General features: G+C 40.2%; 1 protein-coding gene across 2 annotated transcripts in view; it reads right to left on the bottom strand.

The window, feature by feature from the left end:
- Positions 1–19230, bottom strand: part of Elf1 (E74 like ETS transcription factor 1) — a 94012-nt gene that overhangs the window by 33660 nt on the left and 41122 nt on the right. For both annotated transcript variants that reach the window (XM_028752731.1, XM_028752730.1), the window contains exon 2: positions 7786–8044. In XM_028752731.1, coding sequence (XP_028608564.1) covers positions 7786–7857 — 72 coding nt within the window. In that variant the 5' untranslated portion in view covers positions 7858–8044. The remainder of the gene's footprint in view (positions 1–7785; positions 8045–19230) is intronic.

The following is a 19230-nucleotide window of genomic DNA, read 5'->3' as shown; positions in this document are numbered from 1 at the left end:
CACGATGGATAGATGGATATAAAGAAAAATTGGCTTATTTCTTAACTGATTGAATGGTCTTTCACTTTGATTCCCTTTCTTCTCCCTTCCTCTTCCCTCCCCTCTTCCTCTCCCTCCCTCCATGTGTGCATGGGCATTCGTGTATGTGTGTGCATATTAAGGCCAAAAGTTAACTTTGGATGTTTCTCCTTAGATGCTGTCCACCTTGTTATTGTTGCTGCTGTGTTTTGGTTTTTAGTGAAAATAAACTCAAGCACAGCAGGTAACAGATGCATGCAAAGGTGTAAACGGCGTTAGTCATCCCTGTTCAAGTGCCGTGTGTCTCTGGACACTCTTCCTCCTTCAACCTCTGCTGAGACTCTCTGCTCAAAGCTTTCTTTCATTATATGGGAAAGATATCAAGACACTAGTGGTTCTGTTGACACTCAAGAGACAAATGGTTGTCACCTCCAAGGTGCTAAGGGTCAGAGACAGCAATGTCTGCTCTTAGTATTGTAAACAAGCTGTCTACTTGGGGCCGGTTGATTCTGCACATGTGGGCATGAACAGTTTGCCAGACTTGAATATCACTGTTATGTTCACTTTGCAAAAAATGACTTAAGAAACTCTGAATGGAAACTGTTTAAATAATTCATGAAAGTTTAAAATCACCATTAAATTATTGGGCCTATTCATGTTACATATGTGGAGACTATTCAATAGCAGTTTACTCTATTTCTTGTGTTGCTGCTTAGGAATTTTCATTTTAAGCAAAATACTTAGTCTAGATTCCTACAATTCTAAAGACACAAAGCATAGCTCAAAGCAGTAGATCCCGTATCAAATCCACATAGCCCTTGTACCATCCCGTCATCATTTAACAGACATATAATCAAACAAATCAAGTACAGAATTGTCAAGCTTACTAACGAAACGGGTGAGCAGCTATTAAAACAAATTTTCCCCTAATAGGTAGTCTCAAAGAATGTGCATAAATCAGAATTGGAATCCAAGCAAATCCTGTGTCCCTTTTCATCCTTGGCTATAAAGTCTATATAGGTGAAAAGTTCTAAGTCTTGTAGTTATCAAGTGACATGTAATGTTACAATGTTATACTACAGAAAATCAAGAGGCTGAGCCGTCTCTGCATCCCCCTCCAGTCTCCATCTTTGAAAGCAGTTTAAAATGATGCGTTTAACAAAAGTCATGGTGAACGGAGCTGCCAAGGACTCTGGATGGTGTGGTGGTTTGAATAGGAATGGCCCTATGTTTGAATGCCTGGTCATAGGGAGTGGCACTATTAGGAGGTGTGGCCTTGTTGGAGTAGGTGTGGCCTTGTTGGAGGAAGTATGTTACTGTGAGAACAGGTCATATATGCTGAAGCTACGCCTAGTGTGGCACACAAGTCATCTTCTACTACTGTAGAACAAGATACAGAACCCAGCTCCTTCTCCAGCACCATGTCTGCCTCATGCTTCCATGTTTCCTGACATAATGATGGATAAACTTATGAGACTGTAAGCCATCCACAATTAAACGTTATCCTTTATAACTACGTCATACAGCCGCATTCCCTAGTCAAGCTGCCCAGAAGTGGCAGACCTAATGTCTAAACCCAGACAGTACGACTACACCTTGCTCAGTCAGCAAGCTTGGCCACCACAGAGTGCAAGTCTAGGCTCCTCAGCTGAACTACCACTGTAATCAGGTTCGTCACAGTTAAAGCTTGGGTTTTAACATGTATAGATGGCTATATTCATCATGAACCCTGTATTTAGAACCACAGCAAACTGAGTTCATTTCCTATCTGCTGGCTCTAGTAGTGGGCCCTTCTAAAGACACTTGGCTTTGCACAGCATCATCACAACTGGAAGGTCTAAGCAAACTTTCTTTCCTCTAAACTTACCCAGATAACACTGGAATTTCCATTGCAAATCTCTATGAAGTTATTTAAATATAGTCTAATCTTATTGGCTGTCTTTTTTTTCCATTTATAATTACATCATTTCCTTCTTCCCTTCCCCCCCTTCAAATCCTCCAATATACTCTTCCTTGCTCTCTGAGAACATACATAGCTAGTAACATTATACTAAGTAAGCAGGGTGTACTTATGTTGTGGATAGCCCAGGTCTTGTATTTTGATGCTAATTCTGCTTTCCTGGGAGGGGCTGCAGACAAGGAGTGAGACAGTACACAAGTGACTTCTTGTGAACCTTCTGCCCACCTTAATTTGTAAAATAAAGGCTAGGGCCGGGCAACTGGGCAGTAGGAGAGGTGGAGCAGAAAAGTTTAGGACAGAGGAGAGAAGATGGTCGCAGACGTCCGAGTGTCTCTAGCAGTCTAAGGTAGTTATTCATGTCAAGGTTAGGTAATTGGGTTAACAATTCTAATTGTGTGTGCATCTTTTATAGTGAGTATTTGCTGATATATAAATCCACTGGATAATCTTTAAGCATTAAGAGTCTTATTTCAGCCGGGCAGTGGTGGCGCACGCCTTTAATCCCAGTACTTGGGAGGCAGAGGCAGGTGGATTTCTGAGTTCAAGGCCAGTATGGTCTACAGAGTGAGTTTCAGGACAGCCAGGGCTACACAGAGAAACCCTGTCTCGAAAAACCAAAAAAAAAAAAAAAAGAAAGAAAGAAAGAAAGAAAGAAAGAAAGAAAGAAAGAAAGAAAGAAAGAAAGAAAAAGAAAAAAGAGTCTTATTTCTACCAGTTACTGGAATTGTTATATCTATTGCATGGGGGTGGTGGATATTCCCTGGGTTTGGGGGGCTGGATGCCATGATGTTGATCGGTGGAGGCAGCAGAGACATGCCAATTACTCGTGGGTCCCAGGCTGGTGCCAGGCCAGCTGGTGCACCTTTAGTGTGGGAGCTTAGCATGGGAACATGGCAGCCAAGTAGGGAGCTAGCCGGAGGCCCTGCTGCCTTTTCAGATACTTCCCACCACATATTTATGTGTTTAGGAATATATGCAAATATGTGGTGCTTTGAATGAGAATGGCCTGCATAGGCTCACAGCTTTGAATGGTCAGCCACCAGGAAGTGGTACTATTTGAAAGGATTGGGGGTGTGGCCTTGTTAGAGGAAGTCTGTCACTGGAAGTGGGCTTTGAGGTTTTTACCATTATAATGGACTAATAAACCTCTAAACTGTAAGCCAGCCCCAATTAAATGCTTTCTTCCATAAGAGTTGCCACAGTCGTGGTGTCTCCTCACAGCAGCAGAACATTGTCTAAGACAACACACATATTGTATTGAACAGAGGGCATGGATTTGAAAAGGTTTGTTTTGGTTTTTTTTGTTTTGTTTTGGGTTTTTTTTTTGGTCAGAATAAATTGTTAATTTGGCCATGCATCTCCCAAAAGTAAGGCTCTCTAAGGGTCATCTTTTTGTCTTGTTTTGTTTTTTTCCTTTTGAGGGGGTAAGTGTTGTTGTGATTTGTCCTGTGATACATGGTACAACATGAATGAACATGAATGAGCCTTATTAAAGGCTATAGCCCTAGGTTTAATTCCCAGTACGAGAGAAAAAGGAGGGAAGGGATCCAATCATAAAAAGAATATGTTATGATTCCATTTAAATAAAATGCCTATACTATGCAAATATACAAGGACAGAAAGCAAATCAGTGGTTTCCATTGCTGAAGTGGGTAGAAATACTAAACCACCCTTTGAAGTGGAAATTAGTTTATCCTACACCAAATCTACAAAGTGACAACGAAATCAAAGTGACATTGGTATCATATAAAAATAGTTCAGTTATACAATAAATAATAAGTTCAAATTTTATGTCTAACCTAGGGTAATTCAATATATAAACAATGATACAGTTTTAGGATAGAAAAACATTTTTAAAAATCAATAAAAGTAGAGAGTAAAACTACCACGGTGGAAGAGGAAAAGTTATCAGATCACCTCCCATGAAAAAAATGAGCATCTGGTGAACTGAAGACCTAAAGATGTGAAATATACTAAATGAAAAATTTAATAATATTAGTGTTAAGAAAATCTTTCTTAAGCAGAAACTAAGAAAAAAAAGCTCAAACTTGATAACATTAGTTCATAGTACTGATAAATTTTAACTGAACTTTTGAAATTTCACATATAACACATACAATTAAAAATGGTAACAGACTAGGAGGAAATGTCAAAAGACGAGACAATTTACCCAGTCTAGTTGTAAGATAGATTACTAAGTCAATGGTTATAATATCTGCATTATAAAGAAGTATTGGGCAATAGGACACTAAGTAACTGTTAGTATTCTGGCTAAACTCCACCTCTACAGTTATCTGGCAACAGCCAGGTATGCTCCTCCCCACAGTTACCTGGCAACAGCCAGGTAGGCCTGCCCACTATAAAAGGGGCTGCCTGCCCCCTCCTCTCTCTCTTACCCTCTTGCTCTCTGTTCTCTTGCCTGTAGGTTCTGTCTGTCCCCTTGACCCTCCCCCCTTTCCTTCCCCCTCTCTCCACATAGTCATGGCCGACCTCTACTCCTCTACTTCTCTGCTCTCTCTCTCTCTCTCTTTCTCTCTGCCTCTATTACCCTCCTGGCTCCCCTCCCCATGCCCTGAACAAACTATTCTATGCTATGCCGGTATGTGGCTGGTCCCTCCGTGGGAAGAGATGCCTTGGCGTGGGCCCACTGAGACATCCCCTTCCATCATTAGCCATCAGTAACTCAAAGAAAGTTCAAGTGATCAATAAACAAAATTTAAAAACAATATGCTATTCATTACTATTAGTTACAGAAATGTAAATTAAAATAGTAAAATACCATTTTACTATTTATCTATGCAGACCAGGCCTCAAACTCACAGGGATCCACTTGCCTCCTCCTCTTGAGTGTTGGGATTAAAAGCATATGCTACTACACCCAGCAGTGATCCCAGTTTAGTGATTTGTCAGATGACCTCCACAGCAAGAGAGACAGAGAGACAGAGACAGAGACAGAGACAGAGAGAGAGATGTTGTATGGAAACAGGTGCCCTGACAAAATGGTGGTCGGGGAAGCTCTACCCTGGGGTGCTTCTCAGAGCTCAGAAGCAGCAGCTCACTCAGGCCAGCCCTACAGTTTAGCTCCTTTCGTTTTCAGTTTTACCGTGCAGATGAGGAAACCAGTGCACAAAGGATTAAGTCGTCCACAGAGATCTCAGTAGTAGCTTAAGCAGCAGAGCTGGTTATCAACGCATGCATGCTGATTTCAGTGTCTCAGTTCGTAACCACCACTGCCACTCCAGAGAGTATGGCCATTCCCAAACAGGATTCTCACTGCCGCACTAAGCTAAGCCCTGGTAATGGTCATAGCTACGGACTAGTAGGGTAAACAATGTTCTACTCAAATACAGAAAAACAAATACTACAGAACCTACACACACCATTTTACACATTTTTTTTTTAAGACAGGGTTGCAAGCTGATGTTAAACTCATTTTGTAACAGTGGCTGGTACTAAACTCCTCCTAATCCTCCTGCCTCAGCCATCTGAGCAATAGGATTACAGATATAAGCTGCCACATCTGACATACTTTATGCATTTTTGTAGTATGTGATTTTTAAGCTGACTGGTCATTACTTTCATGTAAAAATACAAATTAAACTAAGCCAGTTATGGTGTCACAAGCCAACAATCCTAATCTTAGCACTCAGAAGAGGAATGCAGGAGGATCTTAAATCCAAGGCTAGCATGGCTACATAATAAGATCTTATCTCAAAAGTAATGCATAAAAATGAAAACAAAATCAAACAAGGAGGCAGAGCCACCATTTAAATAATTTGATAATACAACCAATGGATGCTTCTGAACCCAAACCCAGCTAGAGCAGCCCACAAGTACACATTATTGAAAGTTAGACTGCATGGGTTAAAATTAATTCCTAGACAGTTTGGAGCAAACTACTTAACTACCTTATGTCTCAGTTTCCTCATCAAAAAATAAAGCTGTTGGCATTTATTTCATATATTAACATATAAAGTATTTAAGTGTATAAAGGAAGGAAAAGGAAAAAAGGGCAAAGGAAAGAAACAGAGGACAAAAGAAAAAGGAAAAGAAAGCAGTTGCCAAGTGTGGGGCCCACATCTGAGGTCCCAGCACTCAGGAAGGGGGAGCTGGGAAACCAGGAACTCAAAGCTATCTCCAGCTATAGGAGATCAGATCCCAAAAACCTAGAAAGTCAACTAGACATGTTGGGAATGCCTTTAATCCCAGCACCTAGGAGGCAGAAGCAGGCAGATCTCTGGTCAACCTGGTCTCCATAGGGCAAGTCATGGCAACACAGTGAGACCTTTTCTCAAAAAACTGAATCCAGTAACACATGCCTTTAATTTCAGCACTTGGAAAGCTGATATCTGTGAATCTGAGGACAGCCTGGTCTCCATAAGGAGTTTTTGGTCAGCCAGAACTCCACAGTGAGACCCTGCCTCAGAAAAAATAAGTAAACAAAACAACAAATAAATATCATAGCAAGAAGAGGTGAGTCTAACTACTAGCACCCTTCCCAAAAACATAAAAGGGAAAAAAAAAACCTAAAATAAGTTTTGTACATTCCAACATAGTAGTAAGTGTACATGCTCTGTTTTGCAATACACCTTTCAGTCTTATACACACATAAGAACTCGGAACTGTAATGTAAACCGTACTTCTCGTGGTCAGTGTTAGAGCCAGCACACTGGAGCATGCTGGTGAACAGACCACCACCTCTGAGCCACGGCACAGCTCACCACAGCTGGCCTGGGACCTTTAATCTAGAAAGCAGGTAGCAGCTCACTCTATTTCAAGCTTTAGTGTGTGCACAAACATCCTGCCTCAAAACAATTCAAATACACTTTCCCCCCTCCGAAAGTATTTGCTTTTTTGTCTCTAGATTAAATTCCAATCAATATTAATATGCTTTTAGGTGTTCTTTTTTTTCCCTCAGGTGAATTTCATCTGACTTTAAGGATAGTTAGTCCCAAATTCTCACCTTTTGTAGATATTGTTATAAACTCTGTATTGTATCATTTCAATACACAATAGCTACAAAACTACAATGTGCTGCCAAAACTGAGAATCAATTTTATTATTTGAAGTAACTGCTTCTAGAATAAAGCAGATATCAGAACTGATCTACTTAACCCCACTGCTTTCTTAGCAAACCTCTCAACACATCAACTCCACACCACCGTTCACGGCCCTGCACAGCCTGTCTTAGTTATGAAGTATAGGCCTACCACACTGCAGAAGGATCAGAGGCTCAGAGTTAAGGTTAAACCCTTTACCTCGGTATCCCTTGAGACCTCACTTATGTGAAGGCAGTAAACAACACACCACATATATTCAGTGAAAGGTGACTCAGGAAGTCCTGGGTTCAGTTCCCCTACTGATGACAAATCAAGCTCTGGGAGAGTCAGAAAACTGGGAGGTCATAGTCTTTGGACTGAAAAGTGTGGTTGTGAGGTGGCCAAAACTGTTGAATCTCCTTGAAAAAACAGCTCATAACTAAAAGATTAATTATAGACATCGGTTATATTCTCTAGAACTGTTTAAAGTAACTAAAGAGCTAGTACTAAGGATAGTTACTATTTGGTCTAATTTTACAGAAAACCAAGATGAACCCTAAACTACTTCCTTGTTACCACATCAAAACAAACAGTAACATTTATGAGCAGTGAATTAATTGGTACTGAAACTATGAAATGACATTACTACCAAATATTTAATTTTTAAATTTTTATTTTAGAATAGTTTAACTATCATCTAAAGCCAATACTCTGACACTGATGAAAACTCCTGAGACATGTACTAAAGCCCAGCCTTTTCGGGCTCACCTGCTGCTCATCCTCCATGACGTTACTTGCAAATTCAAACACTAGGTCGTTCTGTTGGACAACAGCAGCCATAGTAAAGCATTCCCCTTAGATCCACATGAGAAAAGGCCCAAGCAGCTTCAAGCCTCTCAGGCAAGTCTGTGAGGTTACTGTAGACCAGACACTCTTCAGCAAAAGGAGTTCTCCAGATTTGCTTGCTTCACTGACATTCTAAGCAACAGGCTCGTTTTCTGAAATCATTCACTTGGTCTTCTTGTCCCTGAAAAACAAAGGCTTAAGTTAGTGGTGAAAAAGCAATCCTCTGGCTAAAATGTAACAACTGAAGCTGCACACATCTCCAGTGTCACTGTTACTCTTAAGGAAAATCAGTATGGCGAGTACACACAGGGTTTTGGTTTTCAAGACACACTTTCTTTGAAGACCTCATTCCTAAGATAAAATCTCCCCCTCATTATTTTTTCTTTCTTCCCTGAGGTGTACTTGAACTAAAGTACTGAGTGGGGCAGGGTGGGGATGGGAAGGATGTTCCAGTAATAACTAGGAAATTTTAAATCTCAGCAGAGGATATATAAACAATTTCATTCTTCTCACTGGCCCAGCAAATCACCTACATGTACAGTGACCACTACTCGCTAAATTTCACAATAGACTCATTCGTCCTTAACAGCAACGTGCAAGCACCATCCCCATCAGAGATACTAAATAAAGACAGTTAAAGGTTGTAAATGACGTTTGACGAGCTTTTAAGAGTGAACAGAAATTAAAGCCTACTTTTCTGTCCCTGAAAGAGCCCAGGGTGAGAAAAACCCGCTAGAGCAAGCCTGTCTTCAGGGGCTTCTTTTTGAATGCGCTGAAATGTAGCCTTATCTCCAACGCAAGCAACAGGAAGGAAATTGTACTTGACCACGTCACGGCAAGTTAGAACATGCAAAGGGCTGCACTTTACAATGGTAGAAAAACAGAAATGCAACTTAGGAGCAAAAACAACCTCACAGAGCTCTGAGAATGACTGCCAAACACGTCTGTGTATTAGTGTTTTTAAAAAGTAATGCTATCGCTAACAAATAATGGTGTTTATTACAATTATATTAAACATTAAATGTTTATGGCCATAAATGTGATATGAAAAGTTAAGATTTTAGATGGTGATGTTTTAAAAAATCTAGTTATTTGAAACATCTTTTATAATATTAATGTAAATATTTCAAAAAGATGACAACTTGAAGTAAAGGATGGTGACTAATCCTAATAATTGTAAAGACACAAGTCTGGGACTAGGGAGCCATGGTGAGTCAGTTTCCTGGAAACTTTACACCTAACTAGCAGGAGCTAGCCAGGTCAGGTCCACTACTTCCTAATTTCAGTCAAGCCAATTCCCTGTATATTCCAGGCTTTAGAGATCAACCTAGATCACTGTAATTTCCATAATTGGAAATCAAAAATTAGATAAGGGCTAGGAATTCAAGTCAGATTTTTACTCAGTAAACTCAGTTTCAAGCCAGTGGTGTTCAATTCTGACCCAGCCAATTCTTTTAGCAGAGATTTAACCATAACACTAAGAAAGCAGTTTATATGCCATCTGGTTGTGTTTTGAGCCTAGAGATGACAAAAAAAAAATGTTTCATGTTTAACTGAGCATAGATGTATCAACACAGATGTATACTTTACCTTGAATAAAAATTCCTTACTTTTGCCCTTAATGTTACAATATAGCCCCATTCCTCTATGTAGCCCTGCCTTCTGTCCTTACCCTGGTCCCACTTCTTTGTTCTTGTCTCCCTTCTCTCTTTCCATTTTTCCTGTTCCTGGAATGTCTCCTCCCACCTCTCAATCTTATCTTCCTATTCGTCAATGTTTAAGTCACTTTTTTTTTGAGAGATGGACTCATAGGCCAGATAAGCCTCAAACTAGCTATGTAGCCAAGAGTAACTGTGAACGCCTCAACCTCTTGCCTCTGCCTTCCAAGTTCCTTCATAAAGTCTTTCTTCCAACTTCACATCTAAACCCATAAGGATTGTTCCTTCAAAATCACAGCACTTCAAGCCTATCCTACCAGCTTAGCACTAAACACAGTGCTTTAAAGTGTTGCTCACTGAATTCAACTGAATAAATGTGTCAGTGCTTGTTGTCTGAAAACCAGTATGTAGGAATCAGAAATAAGTAGGGCAAACTCTTCCTGGGGAAAGAACCAGAGTTTTTAATTTCTTCTCTACCCACCAAATGTGTTGTCCATGCTAATGAAGAAGGTTCATGTTAATGGCAGATGTTTTAAACATCTACCACTAATATTAAAGCTATTGCTGCATATATTCTTTGTTTATCAATGAAGTACTTTTGATAAAGAGGAAATTACTATCATCTTCAAATCCCAAAGCAAGAAGTACAATGAAATTGAGGGATGTTTGTGACACAGGGGTTTTTCTGTAAAAGGTTAGGTTCAAGGAAGGGTACACCAAAACCTGGCTGTCTTAGTAAGTACAGAATGAGTACCTCTGTAAGGAGTGACCTATCTAATGTTACAAAGTTACTGTTTCTTAACAGTGCTACTGTGCTTTACAGACTGCCCTTCAACTTCAAAAGTAATTGGCAAGCCATGAAAATAGCCTGACCTCACACCCCATGACTGACAACCTGTAAAAATAACCCAAAATGGCTGCCCCAAATCACCATCACCCAGCTGCATGAGCAGGAAAAGATAACAGAGCTCAGACAGTTTCAGTTCACATGTATAGGGAGTTCACCAACCCAAGACATAAGAAAAGCATTTTCTTTGGTTTAATTAGGCCTCTGACACTCTGTGTCTTCTTCCTAGTCATCCTCTTTTCTGTTTAGGTATCCTGTGGCTCTAATGTGGTTCTTGAGGGGAAAATAAAAAACAAAAATCTTTCTGATTCTTAAGCCAGAGGTACCTTCTTTGCACATCAAGGATACTGGAATAACATAGCTCAGCTGTATTAAGTAAGTAAGTAAGTAAGTAAGTAAGTAAGTAAGAGACAAGAATGATACCTATACCAGTGATTCAGTTATTCTTTTAATTAGTGGAGGTGCCCAGATCTCATGATCTATAAGCCCAACACAGCTAACATTACAGTCTCATTTCCTAAATCAAAACTCAATTACTATAAAACACATAGTCTTGCTTTTAAATCCACCCAGACCTTTGTGCTATTACACATTTTAAAACAGATTGAAATAAACGTTTATATCAAATTTAAGGGGGAACTGTATCTTCTGGGTTTTTTTTTTCCAATCCAGCCAGCACACATCAGTCAAGTCCGTCTCTAGAGGTTCTGAATCCTTCTGTCTAAAATGTCCAAACAGATGCTGCTGCTTCCCTAAAGTTATTACTATACATGAAAGGACATGGGCATCAAGACTGAAAACAAAGGTATCTGACCTACCCTAAGACAGCTTAAGATTTTAAGCTTGTTTAATAATAGACATGGTGGCACAAACCTGAATTGCAGGCAAGAATTTGAGGCCAGCCTGGGCTATATAACCAGCCCTTGCCTAAAACAGTCAAACAAACAATAATACCAAACCTTTAAATTTACCCGTTAATGAGCCATATATTCAGGAAGATAGCTGCTATAACAGTTCTCAAACACATGTTTCTGCAACACTATAAAATAATGAGGAAAAAAGAGAAAGCTCTTCATCTACCAGGCCATGCTGGCACCTTACTTACACATTTTAGAGAAGTAACCCAGTTTAGGGCATCCAAACAATTCCCAGACTAGACTCTCTCTAATGCCTTTTTCCTTTGGTAAACTACAGCACAGAAATGTTTAGAATTAATATTCCTAAGTTCTCATCACCAATCTTCACACTTGAGGTAAAGTTATAAAACTAAACAATTCTGATGAACTCTAACCTCAGAGCACTTGGGCTCCGCCTCTGAGGAGTGGCCCTGAGCAAGGCTTCCACACACTGATGTAAGTCTCCAGCGCTCTCCTTCTGTTCAATGAGCATATCAATGGCAGTGACATAGAGAGCAGTGAAAACCGCCTGAGCCACTTGTGCCTGTGACCGGGACTGAGGTCAGCCGCAGAGCACTTGCCTAGAGAGATGCCAGCTTCAGTCTCCAGCTCTGCTTAAAGAGAAAGTCAAACACATGGGCAGAATGCCTGGTACATAAACAGAACTCAATACACATTAGCTTAATTACAGCTCTGAGTATAATGGGCAAAATGTGCAACAGGTGCTCGTTAGATTCTAATTATTTCTTAAGCCTCATTTCTATAACCACTGAAGAGCCTTTCACCAGAGCTACTGGTAAGGCTCCAACACCATAGCCCACTAGCAACAAAATCTAAGATGACCCTGGTGCTTAGCATTTTCATATCCTTTTGATAAATCCAGTTGTATAAAGAGTAGGACTTTAAAACTTTACTTCTGAGGCTAAAGATGGCTCGGCGATTATGAGCATTGCTCCTCTTGTAAAGGAACTAGGTTCAATTCTCAGCACCCACATGGTGGCTTACAACCATCTGTAACTCCAATCCCAGGAAATATGACATCCTCATGTAGGCAAAACACCCATTCATAGAAAATAAATATTTTTTTAAAAAACTTGACTCAACAGAATCCAGTTAGGACCCTGTTCCAAACACAATGACTTTATCAATTCTAAACACAAAACATGCTGGGCGGTGGTGGTGCACGCCTTTAATCCCAGCACTTGGGAGGCAGAGGCAGGCAGATTTCCGAGTTCAAGGCCAGCCTGGTCTACTGAGTGAGTTCCAGGACAGCAAGGGCTACACAGAGAAACCCTGTCATGAAAAAACAAACAAACAAACAAAAACCCAAAATGTTGAATCTCATTCTTTCCCTCAAATATTCCCTCCCTTACAGAACCTTATCCTAAATAAAATACTTAATACATCAAGATTTTTTTAGCCTGATGGTGGGAGCACACTCCTTTAATCCCAGCATTTGGGATTAATATTAATTTTTTTTGGAAATTACTATAGTACAAACACATTTAATGTACGTAAACCATACATTTAATGTAAGGCTCTAGTGCTCTCTGTGGGAAACAATGAATACAGAGAGTCAATTAAACGAACAAGATTTTAGAGTAGATCATTCTAGCTCAAAGGGGTAAAAGGCATCAGCAAGGAGGAAAGGGGTAACTGACTGGCTCACCGATTATTCACATGACACTTGGTTTATGTACACTGCTGGCTGGGCAGTGGAACCTCACTAAGAGGAATTCTGTAATAACGGTACAACAAATGCCTGAACAGAAAGGGTTCTTATACCAAATAGTAACTAATAAAGAGACTTTTGCAAAATCATCTTCAAGAATTCTAAGTAAAACAAGGCTATTTGGAATAAGAAACCATTAGGAGAAATGCATCAGAAATTAAAGAACACAACATGTAAAAAGAAGGGCTCCACACAAAAACTAGAACCCAGAAGCAGTAGACCCATTGTTTGCAGTGACTGTAATTTTTGTGTGGTGGACCACAATTGGGCTTTTTTTCTAATGTTTTTCATTGTTTTAGAATGTTTAAGAATGCTAGGCAACAGAAATGAAATCAAATCTGTGGTTATCAAAATAGACAGCACAATGGTCTGCCCATTATCAATCTAAAAGTTTTGTATAATTACAGGGTTTAGAGTTGGAAAAATTACCTAGGAATAACTAAGGACTATACATGTCATTGAAAAGGTAAGGAGTTTGGAGCTATAAGCAATCTGACCTGCCTAAGGACACAGCCAACAAGCAGCAAAGAGAACATGAGAGGCCCAGTCTCCTCCTGCCCCTCTCTCTATCTTTACTAGTGTTCTAATCAGCAGAGTACCAGGGAAACAGTTCAGTGACAGAGAACTCGACTTGTATGCACAAGGCCCTGAGTTTAGATACCAGCACCATCAAAGCCAAGCGTGTGTTGCCAAGCACGTTCCCACACTCTAGTACACTTATTAGTTGAAATGTCTTAGGAAGATACTTTAGGCATCCTCTTGATACTTGGAATACTTCTAACCAATCGCTTCTAACCATATACGGTTGTAGTGAAGGGAAGGTTTGAAGATGTCTCCTTTGTAGCTTTAAGCCTTAGTTTACTATTACTGTGCTTACTATTACGAGTACTTACTAAGACTACCATATTGTATTCTTTACAGCTTCACTCAGCCTTAAAATAGCGGAATAAAAAATAATAATAAAACGAAAATAAAAACATGGAAGCTGTTTATAAAGCTCTCTATAAGCCATTTACCATATTTACAAAATGGGGGGGGAACAAGTTAATATTCAAAGTAAACAAATCATTTCTCACTGCATTACGGCCTTTCATAATTTAATTAAAAAAAAAAAACAAATATAATGGCACCGAAGTCTTGAACCCAGCACTTGGGAAAAAGAAGCAACCAGATCTTTAAGAGGTCAAGGCCTACTGGAGTCTACATAGCAAGCTTCTGGTCAGCCAAGGCTACATAGTAAGACCCTATCTCAAAAAAGCCAAACAAACAAACAAACAAACAATAAAATGCTTGGGGCTGGAGAGATTGGAGAGATGGCTCATGAGTTAAAAATGCTCACTGCTATACTCTGAATAGTCAGTATATTCCACCAATATACATTTCCAAGCAGAAAGTGGCATACTCATACACAAACACACAAAGATTTCTTTAAAATAAAATAGAATGCTTAAAAGCAAGACATGGCTGTTACTCATCTGTAATCTCACATTTGGAAAGTAGAGGCATGAGAATCTTTTCTAGCCTAGCTTAGACCACATGAGGCCCCAGAAATAAAAAAATAATAATAATAAATAAACTTGATATTTTAATCCTTTTTAAAAATTAGCCTTCTGATTTTTTCAAATACTCAATGAAAACAAAATTGTATCTGTGGTTTGTGTTCTATCTTAGAAAAAAACTAATGAATAGAACCAAGTTTCTGTAATTTGTACATATATACCACATATATGACCACCAGCTTGGTTTTGTGTTTTGGAGACAATGGTTTCCTACATAGCCCAGGCTGCCCTAGAATGCAGGGTCCTTCTCATCCTTTGCATCTGCCTCTGCAGTGCTGGCACTCCAGGTGTACACAATCGCATTCACCTCCCACATCTTTTAAGTAGCTAGCTATTCAGTACAGCTACTTAGTACTAGGCATTTGTCAATTTAAATAAACTGTCTTCACATTAGGTATTATTTAATTAAGAAAGGAGAACACTAGACATTCTTAAACTGAAAGACAGCACAGAGGAGTGGCAATCACAACTTTATCAAGTTTGACTTTCATATAAATAAAGCCCACATGGTGGCATTGACTATGAAGCCTCAGACGTGGTTCTGAAGCTGAAGGAGGTCTTTTCCCAATCAAACTCACCTTTGCTTCAACTGTGTTAACTCTAAGAACCATCGGGATAATCGAACCAATCAGACTGACTTTCTCTACTCTTGCCTTTTGCTGACACCCGGAGAACAGTCCCAGGCCTCCAAGGGAGGCTGCAATTACTCCCCACACCTGAAATTCCAGTTCTTTCGCATACTTCTCCACTTTCTACTATTGGCCACTCAGCTCACCTGGTGTCAGGTTACATTCAGTCGGCGGCGTTTATTGCACCTGAAAAGCCAACAGATCTCATACCTAGGCCTGTTACTACCTGTGGTCTCAGGATTAGCCCTCTTTGAACATGTTCTGAAAACATGAGAATTTTAAACCATGATAATCATAAATTTAGTCATGAAAAAAATTTTAATTTCTTTCTCAAAAAGGCTAAATTATCATCAAGATATTAGCTTATGCTTTATTATGTACACTGTCTACAGAAACTTTCTTCTTCTGTCCAGTACCCAAAACCTGAAATTTGACAAATACCATCTACCCAGAAAACACAAACATGCTAAACACCCTTATCAGAAAAACCTGTTCAGGCAACTAAACATTTTTCTCTGCAACAAACAAGAATTAACCTGCAAGAAATCTGTTTCACATCTGTGGCTGTTTATTCCTCTGGTTAATATTTTCATTTTAGGGAACCCAAGCTCTAGCACCATGGTTTGATTCCCATCACTTGGGCTTTGGCTCTGACTGCATGAGGAAAGGCAGGGATGTGCTTAGCCTCCAGGGCCAAGCTGTTCCACAAGAATCGCAGCATTTGCAAGTTAGAGACTTGAGCTAGAGGCCGGACGCTTACAGAGACCCTGTCTTTAAGTCAATGGGTGTGTGTGTGTGTGTGTGTGTGTGTGTGTGTGTGTGTGACTCAGTCAATCAAGTAAGTTCAGTCTCCAGTGCCCACACATGTGGTGGTCCCCGAGTGTAATGCTGGTGTCCAGGCGACAGAGGAGGAGGATCCTGGTGCCTGCTGGCCGGACAGTCTAACCTAACTGAGCTCCAGGGCAATGAGAGACTGCCTTATGGCTGAGGATCCTTAAAACCATCTAATGACTAGCAGGAATCTCAGCTTCTAACGTAATGAAAACAAAACATCAGCAGCAAGAAAACCTCAAAGATGGGAGGCAGGAAAGCAGAAGGCACGGGATAGGAGTGTAAGATACACACTTAAAATACTGAGTGCTTTAAAAGTGTGTGTAACTCTATTTTCCTTTTTATAAATCTCAAAAACAAACTTCACTGTAAGTAATCTGAAGGTATGGAACATATATATATGGACTAAACGTTTAGGGCCTTCATCTTTTAAAACATAAGGGCACAATTTTTAAATCATTTGAATCCATTTTGACTACATTAATTAAAGCTCACCTCCTTAAACTGTAGTGGGTCCAGTGGGTTATGAACACCTTGCATAGGACAAGATTTCTACCCTCTGTCTCTGTGTCTCTGTTTTGGAGACAAGGTCTCAGTGTGTAGCCCCTGCTGATCTTGAACTCAATATGCAGATCAGACTGGCCTTGAACTTAACGATCACCTCCCTCTGCCTCCAGAAAACTGAGATTAAAAGTGTTCACTACCACTATGGGGAAAAAAGGATTCCTGTATACACAGAGACAAAGGTCTAATTCAAAATTAAATGTATAATGACTTTGAGGTGTTTCTGGAAGCACACATCCATGTTGCATCACAGGACTTCACTGTAGCTTTGGTTCAGAACACACAACATGCCTACTCTGCACTGTGCATGCCTGTGTTAACCTTTAATACCTGAAACCTAAAGGTGGATAGAGTTAACTCCTAAAAAAAATGGTCCTCGGACCTCCACACATAAGCCACAGGGACACACACACACACACACACTAAAATTTTTTGAAAAGTTCAGTAAATTTTAGCTTTGGATTAAGACAGAATTTCCAACAATTTTGGAAACATCCCTAAACATAGTTCTCCTATTTTTTGTACCATGTATTTATTTGAACATTCTCAGTTTTGTTAATTATAAAATCAAAATATCAGTCAACTCTGAAAATGTCAAAGATGTTTTAGTACCACAGTACCAAATATTCACCTAGGACTTAATTGCTGTATGTGAAAAATAAACAAGTAACTGTCTTTAGCATAAATTATATTTATAAATCTCAAAATCAAACTTCACTGTAAGTAATCTGAAGGAATGGTATTTAGTCAATGATAAAATTATACCCATATGAAAGAATTGTTCTATTCCATTTTTTTACATCAGAGCCTTTCTTCTCTCTTTCTCTCTCTCTCTCTCTCTCTCTCTCTCTCTCTCTCTCTCTCTCTCTGAGTGTGTGTGTGTGTGTGTGTAGTTGGCATGTGCCATACACTGTACCACATCTCTGACCACCAGCTTGGTTTTGTTTGTGTCTTGGAGACAATGTTTTTCTCCATAGCCCAGGCTGCCCTGGAACTCAGGCTCCTCCTTCTCCTTTGCATCTGCCTCTGAAGTTCAGTGAACAACTTTGCAGGAATTGGTTCTTCCCTTCTACCATGTGGGTATTGTGGACTCAGCTCTGGTTGGTAAGTTTGGCAGCAAGAACCTCTACTCACTGAACCTTACAAAATAATCTCTCCTGGTTTTCCATCAGTAAACATTTGCGATGAACGCCTATTTTACATATGTATATAATCAGGGGTCATGTAAAATCTCTCATGAGAAAGGCAGCCAGTGTAGAAAAGCTCCAAGAAACCCTAAAGTGCATCAGAGACACTGAATTTGGTTTTCTCCAATGGGAAATAACCTTCTTTGATGTCTATCTCTGTCTAGAGCTAATCAAAAGATCTCAAGAATCTATGTTCAAGGTACCTCTACTATTAATGGATTCAGTGGCAAACAATTCAAGATTGTGATATTCAGTTCAGTTTGTTTGTTTGACCTAAGTAAAGTTCTGCTGAATTTACCTAAGTGCAGTTCTGTGGAAGAGCCAGAATATCGTGCCTCATCCTTTTTTGTTTGTTTGTTTTGTTTTGAGACAGGGTTTCTCTGTGTAGCCCTGGCAGTCCTGGAACTCACTCTGTAGACCAGGCTGGCCTCGAACTCAGAAATCCACCTGCCTCTGCCTCCCAAGTGCTGGGATTAAAGGCATGCGCCACCACCACCCGGCTCCTGCCTCCTCCTTGATCCATGAAGTCTAGAGTGTGGTTCAGGAACTAAGACCTGACAGCTAAAGCCCAGAAGGCAGACTCTCATTGTTCACACAGCAGGCCCACAGTGCTGCTTCCAGCCAGTCCAGGAGCTTCCAAACAGGCTTCTAACAACAGAGGGGGTCCCTGTGCTCAGCCCAATGACAGTCCCACTACTGTTCAAAATGACAGGAGCAGCTGTGACAGGAATTGCACAGATGATGGCACTGCTGCAGTGTAAGCCTCTCCCCTTTACCTCTTCCCGGATGGCATAGATACTCTCAACAAACATGCTAAAGTGCCCAGGTTGTGGGAAGAACAAACAAACAAACAAACATCACTGAACTGAAGGACTGGGTTTTTGTTCTCGGTCTGAGGTCGGACGAGAAGGGAGGAAATAGAGGAATGGTAGTACACATCTGTAATTCCAGCACCAGGAAGGCAGAGATTATGACCACAGAATCAGTTCCTGTCTCACCAATAGGCCAGGGATGGTGGTACATGCCATTATCCCAGCCTGGGTTACACAGGTCAGCCTAAGTTGTACACTTAGACCTTACCCTCAATAACTTCAAAACAAAACAGAAGCTATGAGGGTGGCACTGGCTCGTCAGCCCAGCTCCTCAGCAGCCCGGCAAGACTGAGAGCCCACACTTGGGTTACGCTGCTGTGAGGGCAAGGCCAGCCTGGCAACTTGCAGAGTGAGACCTGCTCTCAAATTTGTTAAAAAAAACAAAAAACAAAAAATTTAAAAGTTTTGGTTTCTCCAGCAGAGTGCTTGCTCCACATGTGAGGCCCATTATTTCCCTATTATCACCATAAAATTCACAAACTAAATAAATATTTTTTTAATGGAAAATGACAAGTTTCTCTCCCCCTCCCCCAATCCATATAGGGTCTCAATTTTTAGGCTGGTTTTGAGACTAGCCAAAAACTTTTAAAAA

Source organism: Grammomys surdaster, unplaced genomic scaffold (assembly GCF_004785775.1).
Source record: "Grammomys surdaster isolate TR1022 unplaced genomic scaffold, NIH_TR_1.0 125934, whole genome shotgun sequence".
NCBI lineage: Eukaryota > Metazoa > Chordata > Mammalia > Rodentia > Muridae > Grammomys > Grammomys surdaster.
The sequence above is the reverse complement of the archived record's forward strand: the minus strand, read 5'-3'. Positions and strand labels throughout refer to the sequence as shown.